Genomic DNA, 26,936 nt, shown 5'->3' on the forward strand with positions numbered 1-26,936 from the left:
TCGAACTCTGCCTGTTCTCCTGGTCCGAGGTTCCAGCGTGTGTGGTGGGCACCGCAGAGGGACCGGGGAGTCGCCCCGCTGTGCAGAGGCGGGTCCGAGGCCTGTGCAGCCGCAGCTGCTGGGATCCGGGCGTCGGCGCCTCACAGAGTCCTCTCCGCCCGCAGAGCCCGTTGCGGCGGCCGCGCTGAGGCGCCCGGCTGAGGTGAGAGCGCGTCCCCCGGCCTCCCGCCTGCCCGCCCCGAGCCCTGCAGCCCGGGTGCGGGCGCCCGTCACGTCCTGCAGCCCGGGCCCGGCCGTGTGGACCGAGAGGTGCTCGTGGGTGACACGCGGGGAGGCGACAGGCTGAGGAGCCGTCGTGTAAACACACGCGGGGCCGCTGAGCCAAGGACATTCGGGAAACCTGGGCCCTGTTTCGTGTTTAAAGGCAACGGAGGTGAAGGAGCAGTTTTACTTTCATTCTCAGACGCCGGGGGCCTTGCAGGGTCGTGAACAGAAGAGGGACACTGAGGTCGGGTTCTAACGTTTCCCCAAAGCTGCTCAGAGGAAGGACAGACTGGAAGGGAGAGGAGCGCAGGGAGGACAGGAGGTGAGGGCCTGTAGAGACAACGTCACTGGCACGAGTGTGCTCTGAGGATGAGGCCCTGAGGCAGTGCAGGCATCTCGAGGTCACCTGGCCCCGGGGCTGCGCAAGGGCACGTGCGGCCTGAGCCCGGGGACCCTGGCGGTGGTTGTCAGGCTCTTAGCGGACCTTTGTCTTTCCACAGATTCCTGCACCTGCAGAATCGCTCAGGGTACTGGTTCGTGGAGCTTATATCAGGGCCTCATCATTTTATGGTCTATTAGACAGTGGTGCCCTGAGACTGTTGTGCCACACTTCCAGCCCTAGGGCCTGGGGACCCTAAATAGACAGTTAGTCAAGAGTCAACTAAGAAATGTCTAAAGCTGTAAGAAGTTTTATGAGTTTAGTAGAGCTAAACTGGCCACCGTTGCCAGGAAGAAAAAGCTCGGGATTGAGAAAGTGCTCTGGAAAATGGCTGTTTTGCACTTTATTTTATACATTACAATCCAAGGAGGAGGTGTAAGGTGGGTTATATGAAATTTATTGGTGATAGGTTAGGGAGGTGGGAGAAAACAAAGTGAGAATACCTCCAGGATTGGATAAAAAGTAAAGTGATAGACACATACTCTTTTTACATCGGCAGATAGAGGATAGTTAACAGTCAACCATTAACGTGATACTGTGGAGACTTGTGATTTCTTTTTTGGTGAGATTGTTGCTTTGAGGGGGTCCAGAAAACGGGAAATTACTTTGTTATTCCAAAGCGATGTTATAAGGTATTTTATTCTAGATGCAAAAAGACAACAGACAGGCTCAGTTAAGGTGTTAAGATTGACCTTTGTGAGATAAAGCACTGCCCTAGGACAATACTAAGTGCCCTGAAGTGCTTTTAGTTAAAAAGTTTTAAGTCCATCCTATGTGGTTACTGTAAGTTATCTCAGGGAGAAAGAAAGAGAAACGGAGTTGCAAAAGCAGGCAAGAAAATTTTATTGAAGTGTTCCTGGGCGAGGTCCACTGGTCCATGTGGCAGGAGCCAGGGAAGTTGAGCTGCTACTTTTCCGGGGAAGATTTATAGCCACATTAGGGACCTGGGTGGGGTGATTACATGTGGCTTCAGGAGACTGGCTGGCTACAGGGGGAGATTCAGCTGTGGCGTATGTTGATCGACTGGGAAGGGTGGTGGGATGTGACCAGGAGTGTTGCCTCAGCCACATCCGGGTAGGCGGAGCTTCCTTAGTTAGGTTCCCATTTCTGCTCTGGCCATCCATTTCCCAGGTCATGCAACTCCCAGAAGCCCACAACCCTACAGTTACTTTAGGTCTCTAAGTTTGAAAGGCCACCATGTGTGCCTCATTTGAGCTTGTCAGGTTAAACACATGGCGGGTTTTCGCCACACATCCCCCTATTTGTCATAAATCAATCCAAAGGATGCATTAATGACCAACTCTTGATTATATAATGAGACCTCACAGTGCTAGGAAGGCTCCTTCTTAGGAAGTCTCCATGGCATTTTTTTTTTTTTTTTTTTTTTTGCTGCATCATGGAGCATTGGGGATCAGACAAGACCTTAACCTTGTATGGAAGTGAAGGCCATTTTTTCCCCCCAAAAGTGAAAAGTAGGTAATGAGAGACACTCAGGTCTCACTGGCCTTTATTTTTATTTTATTTTATTATTATTATTTTTTTATCCTCACCCGAGAACATCTTTCCATTTTTTGTGCAGATAGAGTGGGAGGGAGAGAGAGGAAAAGAGAGAGACAGAGAAACATCGATGTGAAAGGGACACATCGAGTGGCCGCCTCCCACACGACCCAACCAGGGCCAGGGACAAACTGCAACCGAGGTACGTGCCCTTAGTGGGAACCAAACCCAGGTCTCTCTGGACTGCAGGCGGACGCTCTAACCACTGAGCCAAACCGGCCAGGTTGAGTGTTTTTCTTAATAAAGGCTGGTGAGCCCTGGCCAGTTTGGCTCAGCAACTGGAGCGTCAGCCCGCGGTCCAGAGAGACCCGGGTTCGGTTCCCGCTAAGGGCGCATACCTCGGTTGCAGTTTGTCCCTGGTCCTGGTTGTGTCGTGCGGGAGGCGGTCACTCGAAGTGTCCCTTTCTCATCCATGTTTCTCTGTCTCTCTCTCTTCCTCTCTCTCCCTCCCACTCTATCTGAATAAAAAATGGAAAGATGCCCTTGGGTGAGGATAAAAAAAGAAAAAGAAAAATACTTCAGATCCTTTCTAACCAATAAGCTATCATGATCCAAGTTTTGTTGTCTCTATTTTTCAATATTTCGCATCTAATATGACATTTATTTTTAATTTAAAGGCATATCCTATACCTTTTCAGTTTTCATAATTTGAGCATGAGATGGGTTTTTATTTACTGTGACCCATTTACTTCCCAATGGAAGCATTCGGTTGCTCTTACTAGTTTGACTTCCACTAGTTGTCCAATTGGAAGCTGTACCCTTAAGTTTTAATCAGGGCCAAGGCTGTAAGAAGAGAATGCTATAAATTACTATTATCATCCAAAATCCCAGAGACCAGGAGGACAGTACGAGATTCATAAGTAAATCTGTGCCTCAGCAGCACTTGTAGAGGGCCATGTTTTCATAGCATCAGCTTCTGTCTGAACTAATATAGTTAGTAATCTTTGCTAGGTTAGGTGGTAAGCACAATCTCATAATTAGATTATGGCATTTACATGTAAAATTAATTTCTTAATATTCCTTTTCTACTAACTTGTTATAATTTGCCCGTTCTTAGTTTGTTTCTTTTTATTCATTCAAATATAATCAACTTAATTAGAACAACATATTTTCTTTTAACTTTTCTTTAAAACATATATATATACCTTTCCTTCTTATTGCAATAACATTTTTTCTAAATTTTTAAAGAGGAACAATAAAGAGAGTATTATTACTTTTTACTATGTTTTGATTGATTTTTAGAGAGAGAGAGAAAGAGAGAACTCTGGCCGGTTTGGCTCAGCAGTTAGAGCTTTGGCCCTCAGACCAAAGAGTTGTGGGTTTGATTCCGGTCAAGGGCACATACCTTAGTTGCAGTTCAGTCCCTGGCCCTGGTTGGGGTTGTGCAGGAGGCAGTCAATGTGTCTCTTTTGAATTGATGTTTCTCTCTCTTCCTTTCTCTCCCTCCCACTCTATCTGAAGATAAATGGAAAAATATCCTCAGGTGAGGATTTAAAAAAATAAATAAAATAGAAAGAAACATCAATCAGCTGCCTTCTGCATGCCCCCTTCCCCACTGGGGACCAAGCCTGCAACCCTGGCATTTGCTCCAACTAGGAATCAAACTGGAGACCTCTTGGTGCATGGGACAACACCCAACCAACTGTCCCATACAGACCAGGATGAGTATTATTTTTTTTTATCCTCACCTGAGGACATTTTTACATTTATCATCAGATAGAGTGGGAGGGAGAGAGGGAGGAAGAAAGAGAGAGAAACATCAATGTGAGAGAGACACATTGACTGGTTGCCACTCAAACGATCCCAACCAGGGCTGGGAACAAGCTGTAACCGAGGTATGTGTCCTTAGTGGAAACTGGAAACCGAACATGGGACTCTCTGGTTCGCAGGCTGATGCTCTATCTGCTGAGCCAAACCGGCCAGGGCAGTACTATTGATAATATAAAAATTATCTTATTCACTTGCAGAAATTATTAATTGTTGGCCTATATGTACAAGGTTTGAGAAAAGCCTAAAACAAACAAACAAAACCCCCAAGTATAATAATAAATACGCTTGGCTGGTGTGGCTTGAGCGTCATCCCATGGACTAAGAGGTCCCTGTTCGATTCCCCATCAGGGCACATGCCCAGGTGGTGGGCTCCATCCCCAGTAGAGGGTTTGCAGGAGGTAGTCAATTGATGCTTCTTTCTCACATTGATGTTTCTGTCTCTCTTCCCCTCCTCTCCAAAAAATCAATAAAAACATATTTTAAAAAGATTACTGTCTTGGGTGATTTGGCTCAGTAGTTAGAGTATCAGCCTGTGGACCGAAGAGTCCTGGGTTTGGTTCCCAGTCTAGGGCACATACCTCAGTTGCAGGTTCTATCCCAGACCCCTGGGTCAGGGTCATGAGGAGGCAACCAATTGATGTATGTCTCTCACATTGGTGTTTCTTCCCCCGTCCCAGTCCATCTTTAAAATAAAAAAAAAATCAATGGAAAAATATCCTTGGGTGAGGATTTAAAAAAATAGTAAATAAATTATTTTTATTAATATTAGCAGATAGATAAAAATAATCAAATGAAGTTCAACATCAATTTGTAGGTATAAAGGTCTTGTCAGTGTCTTGGAATAGCTTCCTTTCTCTGATATCAGCGCACTTCTCATCCTCAAGAAGTCTTTGAAAAAAAAGAAGAAGTCTTTGATCTCTACTGTAGGTGGAGGGAAGTGTCAGAGACATACAGATATCAGTTTGTGGTTGCATCTGATAAAGCAATATTGGAGATACTTTAATTAATGTTTTTCCAATAGAAAAAGATATCCTGGTTGTAAGTGGTGGTCTTTGAAGGCTTTGTCTCCTGGGAGTACACTGTGAAATGAATGTTACTAATTTATCAGTCCCTAGAAGCTAGTTAATAAGCCCTTCATAATGATGCAGAGTATCTCCTTTAATAAAGTTGATTCATGTGTCTCTTTATCAAGATTCATAGATTAGCTAGTAACTATTTCATAAGGAGAAAGACTATGTTTACGAAAAGAAGTAGATTTTAGGTTGAGGATCAGTATATGAAAAGCTTTTGGCCAAGAGAATTAAAAGCATCTAAAAATTAATCTAGTCGATTTTAATTGTACCATCTGTATGCTCCACCAGTCTGGAGAACTGAGGGTAATAGGCCCAATGAAAGGACTGTAGAATAGGCCAATTACTACAGATTGACTGCATTCTTTGCTCAGTAAAATAAGTCACTGTAATGTAGAGGAAATTTTCTGGTTGAGAATTAATATTTTTTCTCTAATAATTTACCTATTATTCATGCTGTTGCTCTCCTGCAAGTGAATGCCTCAACCCATACAAAGCATAATTAACACACATTTGTCATCTTGAGATAGTGGTGTTTGTATAAAATCCACTTACTATACATCAAATGAATGTAAAGGAAGTGGGAAATGTCCTTGGAACCCATGATTTTATAGTGTTATGTTTGGACAGATAAAACATCAGTTATACACTTTGAGCTACAGTACCAGTAATATAGTTTACATGGTAAGATTATCTTTTTAGGCCGCCATCGTGGCTCAGTGGATTGAGTGTTTTTCATAGATTGAGATCCCAGTTCGATTCGCCATCAGGGCATATGCCTGGGTTGCTGGCTTGTAGTGGGGAGTGTGCAGGAGGCAGCCGATCAATGTTTCTCTCTAACATCAATGTGTCTGTCTCTCTCTCCCTTCCTATCTCTCTAAAAAGTAAATATAAACTTTTTTTTAAAAAGTTATCTTTTTAGTCCTGGCTTCTTTGGCTCGGCAGTTAGAGCGTCAGCCCGGAGTCCAGAGAGACCTGGGTTTGGTTCCCGCTAAGGGCACGTACCTTGGTTGCAGTTTGTCCCCGGCCCTGGCTGGGGTCATGTGGGTGGCAGTCAGTCAGTGAGTATGTCTCTTTCACATCAATGTTTCTCTCTCTTCCTCCCTCTCTCACTCTTTCTGAAGATGAATGCAAAAGTGTCCTTGGGTGAGGATAAAAAATTTTTTTTATCTTTTTATGACCCAATGTTTTAGCTTACATACATATTAAAGTATAGATAATTAAGCGTCTATAGGTAACTTTGGTTTCTGATTGGGTCCAAGTCATATCTATTTGCCTGGGACAAAGTTTCATCCCTTTAAAAAAAATATATATATATATATATATATATATATATATATTTATATTTTTTAAATATGTTTTTGTTGACTTTCAAGAAAGGAAGGGAGAGAGAGAGTAACATTAATGTGAAAGAGAAATGTGTATGGCTTGGAACCTTTTTTTTTTTTTTGGTAATCCTCACTGGAAGACATTTTTTCATTTATCTTCAGATAGAGTGGGAGGGAGAGAGAGAGAGAAACATGGACGTGAGAGGGACACATCGACAGGTTGCCTCCCACATGACCCCGACCAGGACCAGGGACGAATTGCAACCAAGATACATGCCCTTGGCCAGAATCGAACCCTCAACTCATTGGTCCGTGGGGCTGACGCTGTAACCACTGAGCAAACTGAGCAGAGCTGAGCACCTTTTTGTTTTTGGCCATATTCTCTTTTCGTCTGGTGCTGTCCATTGGAAGTATGAGTTTTTGTTGTTTTTTAATTAATTTCATAGGAAGGAGGAGCATTCTCAGGTTTGGATAACTTGGCTGTTAATGTTTCCTGTAGCATTAGCTAAATAATTTTTGTTTGCTCCCATAGTGGCAGCTTTAGAAAGTCCTAGAATTTTGATAATTGCCAATTGTTTATATTTATGATATCTAATTTTTTTTTTTTTTTTTTTTTTTTTTAATCCTCACCCAAGGACATTTTTCCATTTTTTGTTCAGGTAGAGTGGGAGGGAGAGAGAGGAACAGAGAGAGAGAAATATCGATGTGAAGGGACACATTGAGTGGTTGCCACCCGCACAACCAACCAGGGCCGGGGACAAACTGCAACCGAGGTACGCGCCCTTAGCGGGAACCGAACCCGGGTCTCTCAGGACCGCAGGCCGACGCTCTAACCGCTGAGCCAAACCGGCCAGGGCGATATCTAATAATTTTGCAACCTATTTTCCATTCCTTTTTTTTCCCCATCCTCACCTGAAGGTATTTTCCCCTTTATCTTCAGATAGAGTGAGTGGGAAGGAGGGGGAGAGAGAGACACACACACAGACATTGACTGGTCGCCTTGCACACGACTCATTGAGGTTCGTGCCCTTGACTGGAATCAAACCCGTGACTCTTTGGTCCACGGGCCGATGCTCTAACTGCTGAACTAAACCAGCTAGGGCTATTTTCCATTCTTTATGGGCTGCCCTGAGAACATTAAGATGCCTCGCTACTTCAACAGTATTCTCAAATTGTGTAAATATCGGCTATTTGACCTTGTGCAGTTTACAAGTCTGAGTTAGAAAAATGAGGCTTGTTGGGTAGATCTTATTTAGGTAAATAAGAACTTTCAGTTATGTCCACCATGGAAGGTATTGCATATTCATCTTAGAAAATCCCTGTGTGCCCTGGCCGGTTTGGCTCAGCGGTTAGAGCGTCGGCCTGCGGTCCAGAGAGACCCGGGTTCGGTTCCCGCTAAGGGCACGTACCTCGGTTGCAGTTTGTCCCCGGCCCTGGTTGGTCGTGTGGGTGGCAGCCACTCGATGTGTCCCTTCACATCGATGTTTCTCTCTCTGTCTTCCTCTCCCCCCCCCCCCCGCTCTGTCTGAACAAGAAGAAAAAAAAAAAAAGAAAATCCCTGTGTATCTTTCCAAGATCCATCTGTGAACCAAATTAAGTCAGCATTATCCAGGCGTTTTCTGCTAACCATCCCTAAGAAGGAGAAGGTGGTCAGTAACTAAAACTGCAAAGAAAGTAGCAAAGTTGCTGCGTTAAAACTGTTACATCAAGTTCAAGTAATGTTAGGTGCAGAAGGCAAGAGCCAGTCCACTGACGGAAGTGTTGAATGTGATGAGAATTCAGTGGACATTCAACAGAGTGAAGAACATAAACAAAGGAGAGCCTATAACTATCTATTCTGTTTGTTTGTATAACACATCTATAGCAGGGATGGCTGTCATGCAGGGAGGGAGCCCTTTGGCTACTGAGTCTAGTTGCTGAGTATAATGGCCTATAGTTCTATGATGATAACTATGTTTGAGTTAAAACGTCTAAAAGTATTTCCATTATTTTCATGTATAAAAAGTTAGAACTGCCCAGCCAGTTTGGCTTAGTGGTTGAGCATTGACCCATGCACCAAAAGGTCGCCAGTTCAATTCATGGTCAGGGCACATGGCCAGGTTGTGGGCCAAATCCCCTGTGGGGGGCATGCAGGAGGTGGCCAGTTGATGTTCTCTCTCATCAATGTTTCTATCTGTCTCCCTCTCTCTTCCTCTCTCTCAAATCAATAATGAAAGGGGGGTGGAGTTAATATGTTTATAATTAAGGTATTTTAGAGAGGGGGCTTTAAGTATTTCTTCAGAGATTTGTATAGTTTGTTTCCTTTCTGGGTTCCACTGAAGCGGATTAGGTCAAATTTTTAATTAAATTTATTTATTTTTTATTTTTTAGATAGCGTGTAAGGGAGGGAGGAAGAGAGAAAGAGAGAGGAACATTGATGTGAAAGAGACACATTGATTGGTTGCCTCCTGCACAACTCCCAATAGGAGATAGGGATTGCACCCGAAACCCCTATACACACTAACCAGGAATTGAACCTGAGACCCTTCAGTCCCTGGACCGATGCTCTAACCTCTAAGCCAAACTAGCCAGGGCAGGTCAATTTAATTTTAATGGGACATATGGAGGCTGGGTCATTGATGAAAAGTTTGAAACACAGTTGTGACAATATCCAGTCAAACCAAGTAATCCTCTAAGCTGCTTTCTTGTTTTTGGAAGAGGAAAAGATAGTATTCTTCTAAGTTTGTCAGGATTCATTAGATATGAGGGTTTTTAGATATGAGATGATTAAGGTATTTTACTTGAGGTGAGCAAAATTGAAGGTTATCTTTTGAGACCTTCTGTGCTTTTATAGCTAGCTGTTGTAATAGATAAATTGTGTCCCTTTTTAAAATTAATTTTGTATTTTGGGCTTAGTTCCACCTAATGCATAAAGTATATTGGTGACAGAAAACGCCTGAAGTTGCATTGGATTGTCTTATAACAATCCAGTCTTTTGACAGTTCCTTTGAAATTATTATTTTCCCAATAGTTTCAGTAGTTGATTTACTTATTTGTAAGTACATTTCACCCTTCTGGAAAAAAGGATATGTGAGCATCATTAGTTTCAAGACAGTCTTTCCCTGTCAGGTGAATTGAGATAGATTTGATTAGCAAATATGTATATTGCCCTGTAACATTCCCAGTTAAAAGGGGAGACAGGTTCTTTTTTTTTTTTTTTTTAAGAGCATGGTTTTTGTTTGTTTGTTTGTTTTTTGTGGTACGTGCCCCTAGCAGGAACCGATCCCAGGACTCTGGTCCAAAGGCCAACGCTCAACTGCTGAGCCAAACTGGCCAGGGCAAAAGGGGACAGGTTCTGATTTAAAAACAGATAATGCCCTGGCCAGTTTGGCAGTTAGAGCATGGGCCTGCGGACTAGAGAGTCCTGCGTTCTGTTCCTGCTAAGGGCACTTACCTGGGGTTGCATTTTTTACCCCGGCCCCAGTTGGGGTCACGTGGGTGGCAACCACTCGGTGTGTCTCTCTATCTCATCAATGTTTCTTTCTCTCTCGTCCTCCCTCTCTCCCTTACACTCTATCTGAAGATAGATGCAAAAAATGTCTTCAGGTGAGTATAAAAATAAATAAATAAATAAATAAATAAATAAATAAATAAATAAATAAATAAATAAAAACAGATATCCATTGATTAGATATCCCTAACATTTATTTGCAAGGAAGCTTTACTCCAGCTTAGTTAGGTGTGGTTAAGAACAGATAAAATACCCCCAGTATTTGAGGGACCTTAGTAATTTTCACCCTTTGGTCCTCGAACCTACACCGTAACTGCTGAGCCAAACCAGCGGGGCTAACTTTTTTCTTTAAGTATTTATCTGTGCTTCTCCTAGAACATTCTAATTTCCAAATCACAATATGCTTTCCATTAGTTTAGTTTAATTTTAGAGCTGGCATTTTCTAATTTTGCATGCAAAAAAATTTAACTCAGTGCCCAAAGAAAACTACATTTTGGCCATTTTAAATTGATATCATGACCAGTTAAATAAACTTTCCCATTTCTGAAAAGTAGTTGCAAGTAAATGCTTTCTACCAGAAATATTAATGGGGGCTGGGTGTTTCCTCTTTAAAGGCAGACTTTTTCATGTTAATTTCAGTTTTATTTTATCATCTATAGAGTAGGAAAAAATTTCTAATGATATTGTGTAGCGGGTTGAAGTGTGCTGCTTACGGGTTGAGCTTACGGGGCTGACACCTCCCAAGTTGCATGAATCCTCTTAACGTGCCTCAGTTTCTCTCCTGAGCGTCTTATACAGCCGTGAAGACTCAGAATGCTAGGTGACCACCAACCTTTATGTGCATGTTCCCTGACAAGTCAATTGTTTAGTTACCCTCTAGTTAGAATTCCCTATGGAGCTCCTACACATTGTGGGGAATACCCCCTGACACTTCCACAGAGATTTTCTTAGTCCCCTAGTATCCGAGATTCAGGGTAGAGGTAGAAAGTACACCATATCTTCAGAGCCAAAGGAGTCAAGGCTCTCTCATTATTCAGCAAAAGGGTTTTGTTCAGACTCTCAGAAAGCAATTCCAATTGAAAAGCCAAAGTTACAGCCACTATGGAAAACAGTATGGTGTTTCCTCAAAAAATTAAAAATTGAACTGCCATTTGACCCAGTGATCCCACTTCTAGGACTATATCCTAAGAAGCCTGAAATACAAATCAGAAAGAATATATGTATCCCTATGTTCATAGCAGCACTATTTACAATCGCTAAGATCTTTAAACAGCCCAACTGTCCATCAATAGATGAGTGGATAAAAAAGCTGTGGTACATATATACAATGGAATACTATGCAGTTGTACGAAAGAAAAATCTCTTATCCTTTGAGACAACATGGAGGGACTTTATTTATGCTAAGCGAAATAAGCCAATCAGAGAAAGACAAATACCAAACGGTCTTACTTATTTGTGGAACATAATGAACAAGGTGGCTGATGAACGAAATACACCCAGAGACATAGAAAGGAGTATGGTTCAGACTGACAAACCTCAGAGGAGGGGGGTGGGTGGGGATGGATGAGATGAACCAAAGAACTTATATGCATGTATACATAACCAGTGGACATAGACAACAATGCTGGGGGGGGGGGGGGATTGGGGGAGTGGGATGGGGAGGAGGGTGTCTGGGGGTGGGAAAGGAGAAACATCTATAACAAAAATAAATTAATAAAAATTGGGATAAAAATAAAGAAATAAAGAAAAGCCAAAGTTAAAAACCAGCCACTTGTTTTTCCTCCAGTCCCGACTTAGCCTGAGTTCTATCTTAAGGATTCAAAACAAAAGAAAATGATAAAAAAAAAAACAAAAAACAAATAACTCAAAATAAAATTACAGACTCTTACCTTAAAACAGGGAGGTCGGGAATTTCAAGCGAAATTCACCAAAGTTCACCTGATGCAAACCAAAGTGCTGGTTAGGCACAGTGGGCCACTGCAGGTACCTAGCATGAATTTGTATCTGCAAGATGGTCTGAGACAGGATTCTTCGGAATGCTGTTGACTGTGCTAAGTAAAATAGTTGAGAGTATAAATACTGGGAATAATGATCAGCATAACAGTGATAGTGCTACTTCAGGAAGAAGAGGATTGGCCTGAAGACTGGGTTTCCTGATGGGGCCCATGATTGTGGGAGGGGAGTGTCACAACACAGCTTAGGAACAGAAGTGGTCATGGGTGGGGGAGAGAGGATGGTTTGGTAAGTTGCCAAGGCCTTCAAGGGATTAGTGGACATAAGATGGCTTGGATGCCTAAGAGTAATTCATACAAGGTGAGTTGGGTGCTGCTTTGTATTCACTGCTCTAAAAACTCCCCAGGATTTTGTTGTGACCTTTAGTGTGTCCTGGGTGTTGCAGTGAGGCTGGAAGATTAGCTCAAGGGCATAAGTAGTCATCTATAAGACTCACTGGTCATGGGGCAGAGTGCCATCCGGACTGGGCCTTGAGTGAGGGTGAGGTGAAGAGAGGACAGCTATAATTGGTGGAGGGACATCAGGTGCAGCTCCGGTGGAGGAGGGCTGTGGATATCTGAGTTTGATGTGGTTCTCAGTAGGTGAGGGTGAAGCAAGGAACAGTCAAGATGGGAGTTCTTCATAGTAGAACTTAAGATATCCTCTGTCTGTGGCAACCATAAGACTCTGGGTACCACTTGACCCAGTTTGAATGTGCCAGGCATTCTCTGGACCACATATGCTGAATAACAAGTAGAGAGACCAAGGAGATGACTGGTTCGGGGCACAAGGAGTCTGGGGCTGTGGGAGTGCAGTTGTGATAGGAAGAGTGATGTGCACTTGGAGAGGGAATGTGAATTTATGGTTTAGGGCCCTGGCACTGACATAAGAGTGAAAGGAGGTGAGTCCATTTTTGGTGGTTTCTAGATGATACGATATGGGGAATTTTAGATAAAATGCCTGAAAAGACAGGGTGTTGTGGTGCTACATGTCAGGCCCAGAGAGTAGATGCCACGTATCTTCCCACCTCTTTATTATTGTTGAGGGGCATTACAGTGATCAGTAAGACCTTGATGAGATAGCAAAGATTGGGGCCACATGGACTTGAAAATCTCCACTGGAATGGAGAAGTGAGATAGTAAGCAGGAGATAGATTAAGGAGGTGGTAAAATTAGAATCCTGGGTAAGAAGCTGATCAAGAAACAGTGTCCTTGTCATGGCAGGGCTCTGTTACCTTTATAGTTGTGCCTCTGGGAATGTTGCTGTGTGAGAGAGGTGTGGTTCAAAGAATTATGTGCAGAGGGTAGTGTAATCAGATGGCCTCAGGGCCCTGGGATTGGGGTCATAAGGTGAAGGGTGAGGCCATGTTTTTTGTTTCTTGGAGGGACAAGGGGACTGCAGGAGTAGTGCCTGACAAGATCAGTGTCGAGTCATTCACACCGTCTCTGTGACCAACTTCTCTCTCTAAGCAGTGATAGTGACAAAACGTCATATTAATAGACCATAAGCAGTGTGGCCTACATTCCAGCCTCAGGGTTCTGATATTATCTGTCTGCCCATTTGCCTATTATTTTTATGGAAATCCAATGAATCAATGAGAATATAAGGAGAGAGTGACTTGATGGAATCAAGGCCTGGTATCTTCTCTGAGGTGGGGAGTAATAGAAGCACATGACTATGTAGAGTGGGGGATAGGATGAACTTGGGATCTTAGGAGAGAAACTTATCATGGAATAAACTGTTTCCATTGTGACAGGATATGAACTTTGAGGACGTGGCCATTGCCTTCTCCCAGGAGGAGTGGGCGCTCCTTGATGAGGCTCAGAGACTTCTGTACTGTGATGTGATGCTGGAAATCTTTGCACTTGTAGCGTCCGTGGGTAAGACCTTCATACCATTCCTAGTTTCCTGAAGTGATGTTCTGCCTTCTCTTTTTATTCTCCAGTCATATTTTTGTTTGTCCCACAACTAGATCATAGGCTCTGGTAATTTCACCCCACTTTCTTGTCATATGTACTGTGGCTTCCAGTGCTGAACTTTGTGGAATGCCCTGAGCAGTAGACTTTCCTGAATACTATTGTTTGCTGAGTTGTTCTGCCCCAATGCTGCTGCTCACTTCTGTTGTCGTCTTTTTTTCTTTTTTTATTAATTTATTTTTGTTACAGATGTTTCTCCTTTTTCTCCCCATTGACTCCCTCTCACCTCTATTGTCTTTCATTAAATTCAGATCATGTGCCCGGCTGGTGTGGTTCAGTGGTTGAATATCGACCCATGCACCAAGAGGTTGCTGGTTCGAGTCCTAGTTAGGACACATGCCCAGGTTGTGGGACCAGTCCCCAGTAAGGGGGGGGGGGCGTACAAGAGGCAGCCAATTGATGTTCTCTCTCTCATTGATGTTTCTATCTTTCTCCTTCTCCCTTCCTCTCTCTAAAACCAATAAAGAAAATAAAAGATTTGGATCATACAAGTTCTGAATAGTTGAACAATAGAAGGTGCAGGGAGTACCCAGGTTTTTTTCACAGGGTAGACATAACAAGATGATCTCAGTGGAGGCCTGGCCCTGGAGAGTGGCAGCTGTGGGGAAAGATGACGATATAAGGGCTCTGTTCAGATCATACCAAGGAACCCCCCCCCCCCCAATATCCAATAGTGTTTTGATGCATTTGCCACTGGTCACACCTCATTTCTACCTTTTTTCCCCATACTTGACACTTTGCTGACTTGTCATATCATTTGTAACTTCCCAGCTCCTGGCTACTTTCACCTTTGTGGCCTTCATGCATCGCCTGTTCCTCTACATTGCTCTCTCTGCAGTATTCTCCAACATTGACCTGAGCATGTGTTATGAGGTTTGCATGCATCCTTAAATAGTACTGAAACACCAGCTACTCGTGTATTAAATTTTACTGGAAAAGGACATCATCAAACATTTGCATACCTCACCCTTGTCATCAGTAGACAAGCCCTGCTGAATGCTATTAGGAGAACAATGAGTGGGAGATCCTGCGTCTTTCCATGTGGTGCATGCCATCTCTAATTTTTTTTAGTAAGGTCTCCCCTATTTGGTGATCTTCAGAGGTTCAGTACTGCACAGTTGCCTCTTTTTCAACCTACCTCTAGGTCTCTTGTTCTCAAACAATTTAATGAAACCATCATATTCTCTGTGACAGACCTTTGTTATGGGACTTCCACGTCCCACCAGGTCACTATGCATTTTCTCAGCATTTCTCTGTTTCCAGGTTGTTGGCATAAAATGGAAGGTGAGAAGACCCCTTCTGAGCACTTTGTATCTGTAGGAGGGTCACAGATCAGTGCTTCCGAGGAAGCTTCAGCAACCCAGAAGGACCATCCTTGTGAGCAGTGTGTCTCTGTCTTGAAAGATATTTTGCAACTGACTGAGTTCCAAGCAGCCAACCTTGAACATAAATCATTCTTCAATGACACCTGTGTAAAAGACTTCTGTTTTACTGCAAATGTTCACCAGCTACAGAAGGATGCCAGTGGAGAGAAGCCCTGGAAAGGAGATGTGGACAGGGCCTCGTTTGTGACCAGATGCAGCTTCTGTATACCAGGGGCACTTTTCACCAGTAGGGATGTTGAGGGGCACTTTCCAGTCATCTCAGGTTATCTCCAGCACAAGGCCAGTCCTATCAATAAGGAGCCACACAGTTGTACTGAGAGTGGGCAGGCCTTTCGTGGTGAAAAAAGTAGTCTCCAGTTAGCTGAATATGAAAAAGCTTCCAGCCACAATCACAGCCGTGTTCAGCATCAAAGTCTCTGTTCGGGAGAAGGGCTTTATGAGTGCAGTAAATGCGAAAAACCCTTTAGACAAATCTGTAACCTTATTCAACATAGTAGAGTTCCCACTGAAGAAATGTCTTACGAGTTTAGTGATTATGATAAGTCCTTCAGTGAAAACTCTGGCCTCGTTGAACACCAGAGAGGTTACACTGGGAGAAAGCCCGATGAGGGCAGCGTTTTTGGGAAATGCTTTCAACAATGCAAGAATCTTATTCAATACCACCGAGCTCATTCTGGAAAAAAACCTTTTGAGTGTGGTGAATGTGGGAAATCTTTTAGCTGCAAATCTCAGTTCCTTAGACACCAGAGAGTTCACACTGGAGAAAAGCCTTATGAGTGTAGTGATTGTGGGAAGTCCTTCAATAGAAGCTCTATCCTCATTCAACACCAGAAAATTCACACTGGAGAAAAGCCATATGAGTGTAGTAAATGTGGAAAGTCCTTCAGACAAAGCTCTGCCCTCATTCAACACCAGAGAGTTCACACTGGAGAAAAGCCGTATGAGTGTAGTGATTGTGGGAAGTCCTTCAGCCTAAGCTCTACCCTCATTAAACACCAGAAAATTCACACTGGAGAAAAGCCTTATGAGTGTTGTGATTGTGGGAAGTCCTTCAACCGAAGCTCTATCCTCATTCAACACCAGAAAATTCACACTGGAGAAAAGCCGTATGAGTGTAGTGAATGTGGAAAGTCCTTCAGACAAAGCTCTGCCCTCATTCAACACCAGAGAGTTCACACTGGAGAAAAGCCATATGAGTGTAGTGATTGTGGGAAGTCCTTCAGCCTAAGTTCTACCCTCATTCAACACCAGAAAATTCACACTGGAGAAAAGCCATATGGGTGTAGTAATTGTGAGAAACGCTTTAACTACAAATCTCACCTCATTAATCATCAGAGAATTCATACTGGAGAAAAGCCATATGAGTGTAGTGATTGTGGGAAATGCTTTACCTACAATGCTAACCTCATTACTCACCAGAGAATTCATACTGCAGAAAAGCCATATGAGTGTAGAGATTGTGGGAAGTCCTTCAGCCGAAGCTCTACCCTCATTCATCACCAGAAAGTTCACACTGGAGAACAGCCATATGTGTGTAGTTATTGTGGGAAACTCTTTAGCTACAAATGTCTACTCATTCGACATCAGAGAGCTCACACTGGAGAAAAGCCATATGTGTGTATTGAGTGTGGAAAGTCCTTCAGCCAAAGCTCTGCCCTCTTTAAACATCAGAGAGTTCACACTGGACAAAAGCTATATGAGTGTAGCAATTGTGGAAAGTCCTTCAGCCAAAGCTCTGCTCTCTTTAACCACCAGAGAATTCATACTGGAAAAAAGCCAAATGAGTGTAGTGATTGTGGAAAATGCTTTAGCTATAAATCTCACCTTATTAATCACCAGAGAATTCATACTGGAGAAAAACTGTATGAGTGTGATCATTGTGGGAAATACTTTACCTACAAATCTAACCATATTAATCACCAGATAATTCATACTGGAAAAAAGCCAAATGAGTGTAGCAATTGTGGGAAATGCTTTAGCTACAAATCTCACCTCATTATTCACCAGAGAATTCATACTGCGAGAAAGCCATATGAGTGTAGAGATTGTGAGAAACCCTTTACCCGAAGCTCCAGGCTCATTGAACACCAGAGTACACAGTGGATAAAAGTCAAATGAGTGCAATGTTTGTGGGAATTTCTTTAGTTACAAATCCAATCTTGTTATTTACCAGAGAATTCATCCTGCAGAAAAACCATAGAATATAGTGAACGTGGGACTTTTTTTTTTTTTGTATGTGCCCCTAGTGGGAACTGAACCCGGGACTCTCTGGTACACAGGCCAATGCTCCAACCACTGAGCCCAACCCGCCAGGGCAACGTGGGACATTCTTTAGAGACCATTCCTATTTTATTCAACACCATCAAGTTCCTTCTGGCAAAAACCTATGTGTGGCAACTGTGGAAAATGTTATAACCAGAGGTTGGGCTTCTTTCAACACCAGAGAGTTCACAATGGGGAAAAGCCTTAAATGTGCTAAGGTTTTATTTGTTCACTCAGTACAATACTGGAGGAAACTCGTTGAGAACTATTTACATGCATTTAAATCTTTTTTAGCAAAACATAACGACATTCTAGATTTCTCAACTGTTTCAGGTTCGAGTGCATCTTTAAAGACCTGCATTTTTCTTTCTAACCTGTCTAGGTCTATTAACAAATTGATGTCACTTTTTGTGGCTGAAGCCATTTAACCTCTACTTCCTGGCTCACCTGCATAGTATGTGTCAATCATCTGACCTCTGTGTTCTCCCTTTTGCTTGAGGAAATTATGAATACTCAGAGCTTTTGGCAGAATCCTCATTCTTTTCTCTCTGACTACAGTATGGATCTGATCCAGTGTTTGTCCAGAGGACCTGTCCTCAGCTGAGAAAGACTACCTCTTTGAACCAACGAATCTACCTGGCAAGATCTTTCTGTATGGCTTTTATTACATGTGTCTTTTAAGTCTGTTGATCTATATGTACCACTTAGCATCTGTGTTCACTGATAAATGGTTAAACTGTTAATGTTTTATGCAGTTCAATATTTGTCATGTAATTTAAAAACTTGAGTTGCCCCTGAATAATCCAACTATGATACAGACGTGTATCAACTATACTTTTTTGATTTCCATTTGTCAGATTAATAGAACATTAACCTTTTCATTACAACTTTAGCAGTTCAGAAATTCTAATTTTTTATTTTTTTAAATATGTTTTTATTGATTTCAGAGAGAGGAAGAGAGAGAGATAGAAACATTGATCAAAGGTTAGATCGGTGGCTAAAATAAATCCCACAGGGACACTTGCTCAGGTTGTGGGCCTGATCCCCAGTGTGGGGCATGTAGGAGGCGGCCAATCGATGTTCTCATCGATGTTTCTCTCTTCCTCTCCTTTCTTCTCTCTAAAATCAATTTTAAAAAAAATTTTTTTTAAAGAAAATGTACCTTGTATTTGGGAACGTGAAAGATTAGGTGTTGGGAATTCCTTCTGGGGAATGATCAATACATACATTTGTAGCATGTTACCCGAGGATATGTTTATACTGATTTTTAGAGGGAAAGGAAGAGAAGAAACCCTGATGTTAGACAGAAACATCGATTGATCGCCTCCCTTATGCACCTTGACCTGAGATTAAACCACAACCTGGCTATGTCCCTTGACTGAGAAGCAAACCTGTGACCTGGTGTATGGAATGACACTTCAACCATCTGAGCCACACTAACCAAGGCTAAGTCATACTTTTTTGGCTTCACTTTGAAAGATAGCCAGCACTCCCGCCTCCCATAATTCTTCTCAGAACCAAAAGGTGGCCATAAGGAGTTGGTGAGAGGGACTGAATGTAGTACGTGTGTTCCCTGTAATATTTTGCCATGTCTGCAAATAGTAGATTAGAGACTGGTATTGGAGGTGAAATCCCTGGACTCACTGGTCTCCTAGTCAGTACTTCAAACAGGGATAAATGACTGGGCCCTCGGTGAGTAGACTATGTGGTCATAAGGTCTAGTGAGAGTACCTGCCAAAGAATCTCAAAGATTTCTAAAAGTTTGGCTAATTCATATTTAAGAATGCCATTTTGTTTTTCAACTTTTCCAGAAAATTGTGGGTGATAAAAAAGAAAGTGTAATTTTTGAGTCAGAGGTAACACCATACAGAGTTATTTTATAATGGTCCCCAGAATGTGGGTTACATGGCCACTCAATATAAAATATTAGGATGATCCCAGGTAGAAACAAAAATATTTTAGCAACTGACAGCTGAAGCTTTTAAAAAAAAAGGTTTATCATGACCTGAAAACATTCAAATCCCATGGAGGGTAACAGTTGGGGAAAAAAATCCATGTGTAGGTGTTCAAAGGGCCCTTTTGGTATGGCTGCCTCTTTCATGGAGCTTCATGGTGGTGCTTGGATGGCCCAGGCTATGTTGTCCCTAATTGTACTCCCATGGCTGGGGGATCAGAGTGTCAGAAGAGACGGGTGGGAACATGACCAACTTTCTCATCACAGGAAGATCCCTCAGTTATAAATACAGCTTTTTCAGTGGCTTCTCCCCGAAGGCACTGCCTCTCAATTCCCCATTTTCACCGTCTTGCAGAAATATCAGGACTTAAAAGGCTATCCTCTTCCTAGACTATTGAGCTCTATACATCCTCCAACAGTCTGAGGTAGGTCTGCTATCTATCCCCACTTTATACTTGTGGATAGTGAACCTGGACTGGATTTGGAGGGGGAAGGCTCTTCTGCTTCTCAGGGAGGTTGGGGATCCAGGAGTGAATTCTAATCCCACAGTTTAGTGTTTAAGTTAGTCTTGCCCTCTTTGTCGTCCTTTCCTCCCAGCAAGGTTGCAAACCAAGGAATACCCCTCCTGGGTCCTTCTTTATGACCAGGGTGTCCTGCAGATCCCTCTTTTCCAGATGACAATTGTTCCTGTTTTAGTCTGCTCAGGCTGCCATAACAAAGTACTTTACACTAACAGCTTAAACAACAAATTTATATTCTCACATCTTCAGAGGCTAGAAGTCAGGGCAGGGTGTCACCAGGGTTGGTTTGGCCTGATGCCTCTCTCCTTGGCTGGCAGATGGCTAGCTTCTGTGTCCTCACATGATGTTACCCTGTGTGTCACTGGGTTTTAATTTCCTTGTAAGTACACCAGACTTCCCAGTTGACTTTATTTTACCTTTTAAAGACTCCTTTTTCAAATAGTCACATTCTGAGTCACAGGGATAGGGCCTGATGATTTGGGATGTACAGTTCAGTCGATACCACCCTCTGCATCTTTTCATAGAGAGCTAACACTCTAACCACTGAGCCAAACTGGCCAGGGCTGATTTCTTTTAAACCCATTTGGTTTTCTTCCTAATATGACTGCAGGGTGCTCCCTCCGATCAGTGCCCTAGTACTCAGCTGTCACCCACTACTCAACTGTCAGTATCATGAACATTGGGAGACTTGGTGAAAAACTGAAGGAGGTCAGGCTCTTCCTCCTCACTCCTCCAGCAGGTGACTTTATACCTGACCAATCCTCCAAGTCATTCTAAATAAAATGCAAATCGATGACTAACAATACCTTCCAGTCCCTAAGAACATTTCCTCTTCCTCCTGGGAAGCTAGACCATGTCTGGCTTCTCTACATCCTGCAAATATCACATGTGATGTGTCCAAGGTGTGTAAAGTGTCAATATCAGAATTTTTGCACAGGGTTCTCATCTAATATGGTACCTGAAATGTTAGCTTCTAGGCCGTGATGCTGTGCACTAGCTAAATAGTCACACAGTTTTGTGTTTCCAGATGTATCAAATATAAATTTTTTGTATTCAACCCAGCTAGTGTGGCTCAGTGGTTGTGCATTGACCCATGCACCAAGAAGCCGCTGGTTTGATACCTGGTCAGGGCACATGTCCAGGTTGTGGAATCAATTTCCCAGTCAAAAAATATAATTTTTTAAAAAGTGATTACTTGTATTCAGCCAATAATTTGTAAGAACAAATACAAAATAAAAACTATTGAAAATGGGGCCCTGGCCGGTTTGGCTCAGCAGTTAGAGCGTCGGCCTGCAGTGCAGAGAGACCCAGGTTCAGTTCCTGCTAAGGGCGTGTACCTCGGTTGCAGTTTGTCCCCAACCCTGGTTGGTCATGTGGGTGGCAGCCACTCAATGTGTCCCTTTCACGTCGATGTTTCTCTCTTTCTCTCTTCCTCTCTCTCCCTCCCACTCTATCTGAACAAAAAAAATGGAAAATGTCCTCGGGTGAGGATAAAAAAAAAACAAAACACACACACACACACAAAATGGAAAAGTGTCCTTGGGTGAGGATAAAAGAAAAAAGAAAATGGGGAAAGACCCCTGGCTTCTTTGGCTCAACGCTTATACCAAAGGGTCTCGGGTTTGATTCCCAGTTAAGGGCACGTAATTAGGTTGCAGGGTTCATCCCTGGCCCAGGTCTTGAGGGAAGCAATCGATGTTCCTCTATCTTCACCCCCACCATTTACGCCCCCCCCCCCGCGACCTTCCTACTAAGTACATTGGACACAGAATCATGTACTGCTGTACCCTTCAAGGAATTAAACTTACTGAATAGTAAATGAAATGGATTTGGGGAAAAAAAAGGTAGGAAACTTTTGGTTTAAGCATGCATAAAACCATCAAGTCAGTTATCCCTCAAACTATTAAAAAATATATACATATAAACTTGCTTCTGAATTATTTCACTACATCTTATTCTCTATGTTCTTGAGGTTGTTTCTTGCTATTGAATTAGTATGGTAGAAATATAATGTATCGCTGCGCTACAGGCAACTCTCCAACTTCATCTGCAGTGACATCATGTTGATAGTTTTAAATTGACTGCAGTGAGAGTATATACACCAGGGATATTGGCAAAGAGTACAAATCATGGCTTAATTTATTATATTGTTGAATATTTAGACAGAAACAAGGGCCCCTCCCCTCTCCTACCTGGCCCCCTAATAGCTTTAAGACCATTGCCTGAAGATTACTCCTAAGTCTGACCACAGCTCACTCACCTGGGTCCATACAGAACCCACCACATTTTAGATGCCTGCGTCTTGAATGAACCCTTCCCAGATTTCCAGAACTGTATCCAGTTACCCACCTCATGCTTCCATTCATTGGTCTCTGAAACACCTCAGACTTCTAACATGGCCAAAACAAAGCTCTTTGTGAATAGTGCTCCTACTATATTCTTTCCCATCATAGATAATGGAGCTTAATTACTTCAGCTAAGACCAAATCCCCTGGCATCATCACAGAAGCCTGTGCTTCACCCTCACTCCCTCCACATTAAAAAATCTAGTTGCCCCTTTTTGAAACATACATCCAGAGTGCTTTTCTTGAACCACCATTCTTATCTGATCAATTTAATCCTCACCTGGACTTGGTAGTTGCTTCAGAGTCCCACAGTCTCTGTTCTACACTTACCAGCATCCACAGTCTGGTAAGACTTTAAGATTACTTTTCTTGCCCTGACCGGTTTGTCTCAGCAGTTAGAGTGTCAGCCCTTGGACCAAAAAGTGGCAGGTTCGATTGCGGTCAAGGTCATATACCTTGGTTGCTGTTCCGTACCCAGCACCGGTCAGGGTCATGCAGGAGGCAAACAATTGATGTGTCTCTATCACATTGATGCCTGTCTGTCTCTCTCTCTCTCTCCCCCGCCCCCACTTTGTCTGAAGATAAGTGGAAAATATCCTTAGCCCGGCTGGTGTAGCTCAGTGGATTGATTGTCATCCCATGGACTGAAAGGTCCCAGTTTGATTCTCGATCAGGGCACTTGCCTGGGTTGTGGGCTTGATCCCCAGTGGGGGGCGTACAGGAGGCAGCTGATTAATGTTTCTCTCTCATGGATGTGTTTATCTCTCTCTAAAAAATCAATAAAAACATTTTTTTAAAAAAAGAAAATATCCTCAGGTGAGGATTAAAAAAAAACATTACTTTCCTCCTCTGATCCATACCTCACCAGTTATCTTCAGATCAGACACCCAACTTCTCAGTCATTCCTGCCCTGACTGCTGCTGCTCTGCTTTGTTGTTGTTAATCTTCACGTGAGGATATTTTTTTCCATAGATTTTTAGAGAGAGTGGAAGGGAGGGAGGGAGAAAGAAACATTGATGTGAGAAAGACACATCATTGGTTGCCTCCTGCAAGACCCTCACTGAGGCCAGGGATGGAACCTGCAACCCAAGTATGTGCCCTTGACTGGAATCAAAGCCTCGATCCTTTGGTCTGAAGGCCAATGTTCTAACCACTGAGCAAAACTGGCCAGGACTTCTCTGCTTTTTGTTCACACATCAAATAAAGGAGATCTGTACTTTCCTGAACATGACTAGCTCAATTATACCACTGAGCATCTCCACATCTTGGTACCACTTCCTGGAGGAAACCTCCAACCTGTTTACACTGGTTGCCAGAACAGGAACCCTCTATAGAGAAAGCTGTTGTGGTCTTGGCATCATTGGCTTGAAGTTTTCTCCAAAGTCCCCAGACCCAAGACTTTGGGAATGACACAAGAGTCCTAGAAAACCACAATCCTGGGAATATGTGGTTTGGGGTCAGGACAAGGGAGAGGCTGACCTGTGCTGGTTTATAAGTACTTCTGCAGACATGGGGAACTATGAAGTGACTGGCAATTGAGAAATGGCTCCATGTGTGGTTCAATGGGGTCATGCTTCCCTGGCCCCTTCTCTGGTTCTGGAGTTAGGTGCCCTCACTAATTGTATCAGCTGTGTGCCTCAATGCTCAGTATCCTTTTGTATCAGGTGTGTTTTGTTTTTTTTTTTATTCTCACCCAAGGACTTTTTTTTTTTTGCATTTATCTCCAGATCTCCAGATAGAGCGGTAGGGAGAGATGGGGTAAGAGAGAAACATCAATGCGAGAGACACATCGACTGGTCGCCACCCACATGACCCCAACTGGGGCCAGGGACAAACCGCATCCGATGTACAGTTCCCGCTACCAAACCCAGGACTCTCTGGTCCATGGGCTGAAGCTCTAACCGCTGAGCCAAACTGGCCAGAGCTCTGCTGTGTCTTTTAAAGATTCAAGATATTAAATAGGTAAAAGTGTTGCACACTGAATTGGACAGGCTGGAAAGATTATTTCCTTTGAGAACCACAGATAGATCTGGTAAAGAAAAACATAAAACCCTGTTAAAACTGTAAGGCAGGCTTTATTCAGAATCCCTAGATGTAGGGACAGTGGTGTTTTATAGTGAGGGAGAGAGATGGGATTCAACTACAAATTTTAAAATGAAAGCTGGAATTTATACCCAAGGAGCAAGGTGGGGCTCAGTGGATGAAAAATCACAGAGTAAGGAAATCCTTCCTACACTGACCTAAAAGATTCTTGCTGAAGGCAGGTCAGTGTTATTAGATATCACATGTGGAATAATGAGAAGTGATGGAATTTGACTACACATCAGCAATGATCAGATACCGAGGATGAGAAATTCTTGCCAAACCAATGAAGGAATGTTGCTCTGGAGGCCAAGGCCAACTGTAGTCAAAAAGAGCTTAGAGGACACTGACTGAACTTTAGTCAAGGAGAAACTGTCAGAACCATCTTCGTCCTGCACCAGCATATCCTTCCTCTATCTTCCTTCACATGGCCCAATCTGGAGTATGTTCTTCCTTGCCCTTAACCAAACATACACCGACTGACAAACTTACGTAATGATATTGAGTGCCTACATTTGACTTGAAATAAGATCATGTTTATTACCTTCTGCTGACGGTGGACATGTTTTGTGTCTGAATGCGCAATACCTTTATGTGGATTTGTAACCTTTGAGAGTATCAGCAATCATATTTTTAGCCTCCAGGAGCATGCTCAGCTTCACAGTTTGAAATAATGCGTCACAGTTTGAAATAATGTAAAGTTGTAGAACTTTACATGCTCAGCTGCAGACAGCACTTTCACAGAAATAAGTTGGCGATCCCTTTGGAGAGGAAGAGAAGACCTGCAAGGTGCCTTTTCCCAACGCTCCTCCCAGCTGAACCCGGTCTTTTCATCAATAAGCCCCCTAGGCCCCGCGGTTCGTGGCTCTGTGGGGACTACATTACCCAGAAGGCTCGGAACCCAGCAGCAGCGTCGCTGTCCAATGGGAACTTAGAAGAGAGGCGCTTTCGTGCGTGCATCCGTCTGAGAGGGTGGGACTTCCGGGCTTCTCCTGGCCGCCATGAAAGTCGCTCTTGGTTTTGTTCTTCCGAACACTGGAGCCCTGAGTCAGAATTGAGGTGCGGGGTCCACACGGTCCGAGAGTCGGGTCCCCGCCGCACAGACCCGGGTGTGAGGCTCTGCGCCGCCGCCCGGGAGACCCGCGCCACGGCCGGGAAAGGAACCGCCGTGCCCGGGGCCCTTCCTCGCCCGCTCCGATGGCGGCGGCCGCGCTGAGGCGCCGGGCTAAGGTGAGAGCGCGTCCCCCGGGCCTCCCCGCCCCGAGCCCTGCAGCCCGGGCCCGGCGTGCGGACCGTGAGGCGCTCGTGGGTGACACACGGATGACGCGGGTGGGAGAGGGGGACGGGCCGAGGGGCACCCGGCAGAAGACGAAGAGCGCTGAGGCACCGAGTTCAGCAGCCGGCTCGAGCCCCCGTGTGCAGGGCGAGGCAGGCCTGGGCCCATGGAACCCGCCGTGAGCTCGGTTCTCCCAAGCCGGCCCCTCCGCGTCCGGGCTGCTGGAGCGGAGATGGAAGCGCCGGGAGGGGAGGGTGTCCCAGCCCCTCTCGGGCCCTGCCGCACCCACATGTTCTCCGGAACGTGTTTCTTCAGACTGTTCAGTGCCAGTCCTCCGGTTTCGGGTTTGGAGAGCCTGGAGGAACCCCAAGCACAGGGTTAATTTACCAGAGTCATGTCTTAGGAGATGTGATTGCCTTCTGGATGTGTATGTTTATTATTATTTCTTTTTCACCTGAAGATATGCCTTTTTTTTTTTTTTATTTCAAAGCGAGGAAGGAGGAGGGTGAAAGAGAAACGTTGATGTGAGAGAGAAACATCCATGGGTTGCCTCCTGTAGGTACCCTGACCGATCAAACCCGAAAACCTGGTATATGTCAGGAATGGGAAGCAAACCCTCCACCTTTTGGTATATAGGATGACGCTCCAACCACCTGAGTCGCTCCAGGCAGGGCTAGATGTGTGTTTTTATTTATTTATTATTACTCTTATTTCTAAATCTTCATTGTTGTCCTCCCCCCCTTTTTCCCCATTGATCCCCTCCTCCCCGCTCCCTAAATGTGTATTTTTTAAAAACACAGCTGTGTTTAGCTGCTCCATGATGTCTGTTAGAAAAGTGAAAATGCTAAAGAAGCCCAAGCTTGAATTGGGAAAACTCCTGGAGCTTCAAGGTGAAGGGAGCAATTCTGAGGATGGGACATGTTCTAAAGTTGAATGAGCTGATGAATATGAGCCCCAGTCCCAAGAATCTGTTTAAAATTTAGACATTTAATGGTGACATAGAAAAAAATTATCATGATACTTAAAAAAAATAAAATAAAAAGACAACTGTGTTTTCTAATGTGGACCTTGACGAGGTGAAACAGGAATTGGGTAACCCTAGAGTTTCTCTTAGCTGCTGTAGGAATGGCTGATCCATCGACTTAGATGAGGAATTTGGTAGTAAGAGTAATATTTAGGGGAGGTATCATGATCTACAGAGGTTTTGGGGGGAGCATTATGTGGG

General features: G+C 43.7%; 1 protein-coding gene across 1 annotated transcript; it reads left to right on the forward strand.

The window, feature by feature from the left end:
• Positions 1 to 17,762, forward strand: LOC118638549 (zinc finger protein 345-like). Its single transcript, XM_036274550.1, has 3 exons — positions 1 to 202; positions 13,667 to 13,790; positions 15,150 to 17,762. The coding sequence occupies exons 2-3, from the start codon at positions 13,670 to 13,672 to the stop codon at positions 17,387 to 17,389; spliced, it is 2,361 nt and encodes a 786-aa protein (XP_036130443.1). The 5' UTR covers positions 1 to 202; positions 13,667 to 13,669; the 3' UTR covers positions 17,390 to 17,762.
• Positions 17,763 to 26,936: the final 9,174 nt, after the last annotated feature.

Source organism: Molossus molossus, unplaced genomic scaffold (genome assembly GCF_014108415.1).
Source record: "Molossus molossus isolate mMolMol1 unplaced genomic scaffold, mMolMol1.p scaffold_m16_p_21, whole genome shotgun sequence".
NCBI classification, from domain to species: domain Eukaryota; kingdom Metazoa; phylum Chordata; class Mammalia; order Chiroptera; family Molossidae; genus Molossus; species Molossus molossus.

Bases quoted from the DNA above. Each gene is read 5' to 3' on its own strand.
- LOC118638549 (XM_036274550.1), top strand. From the start codon at position 13,670: ATGAACTTTGAGGACGTGGCCATTGCCTTCTCCCAGGAGGAGTGGGCG. The intron at 13,791-15,149 runs GTAAGACCTTCA...CTCTGTTTCCAG, and splicing joins TGCACTTGTAGCGTCCGTGG to GTTGTTGGCATAAAATGGAA.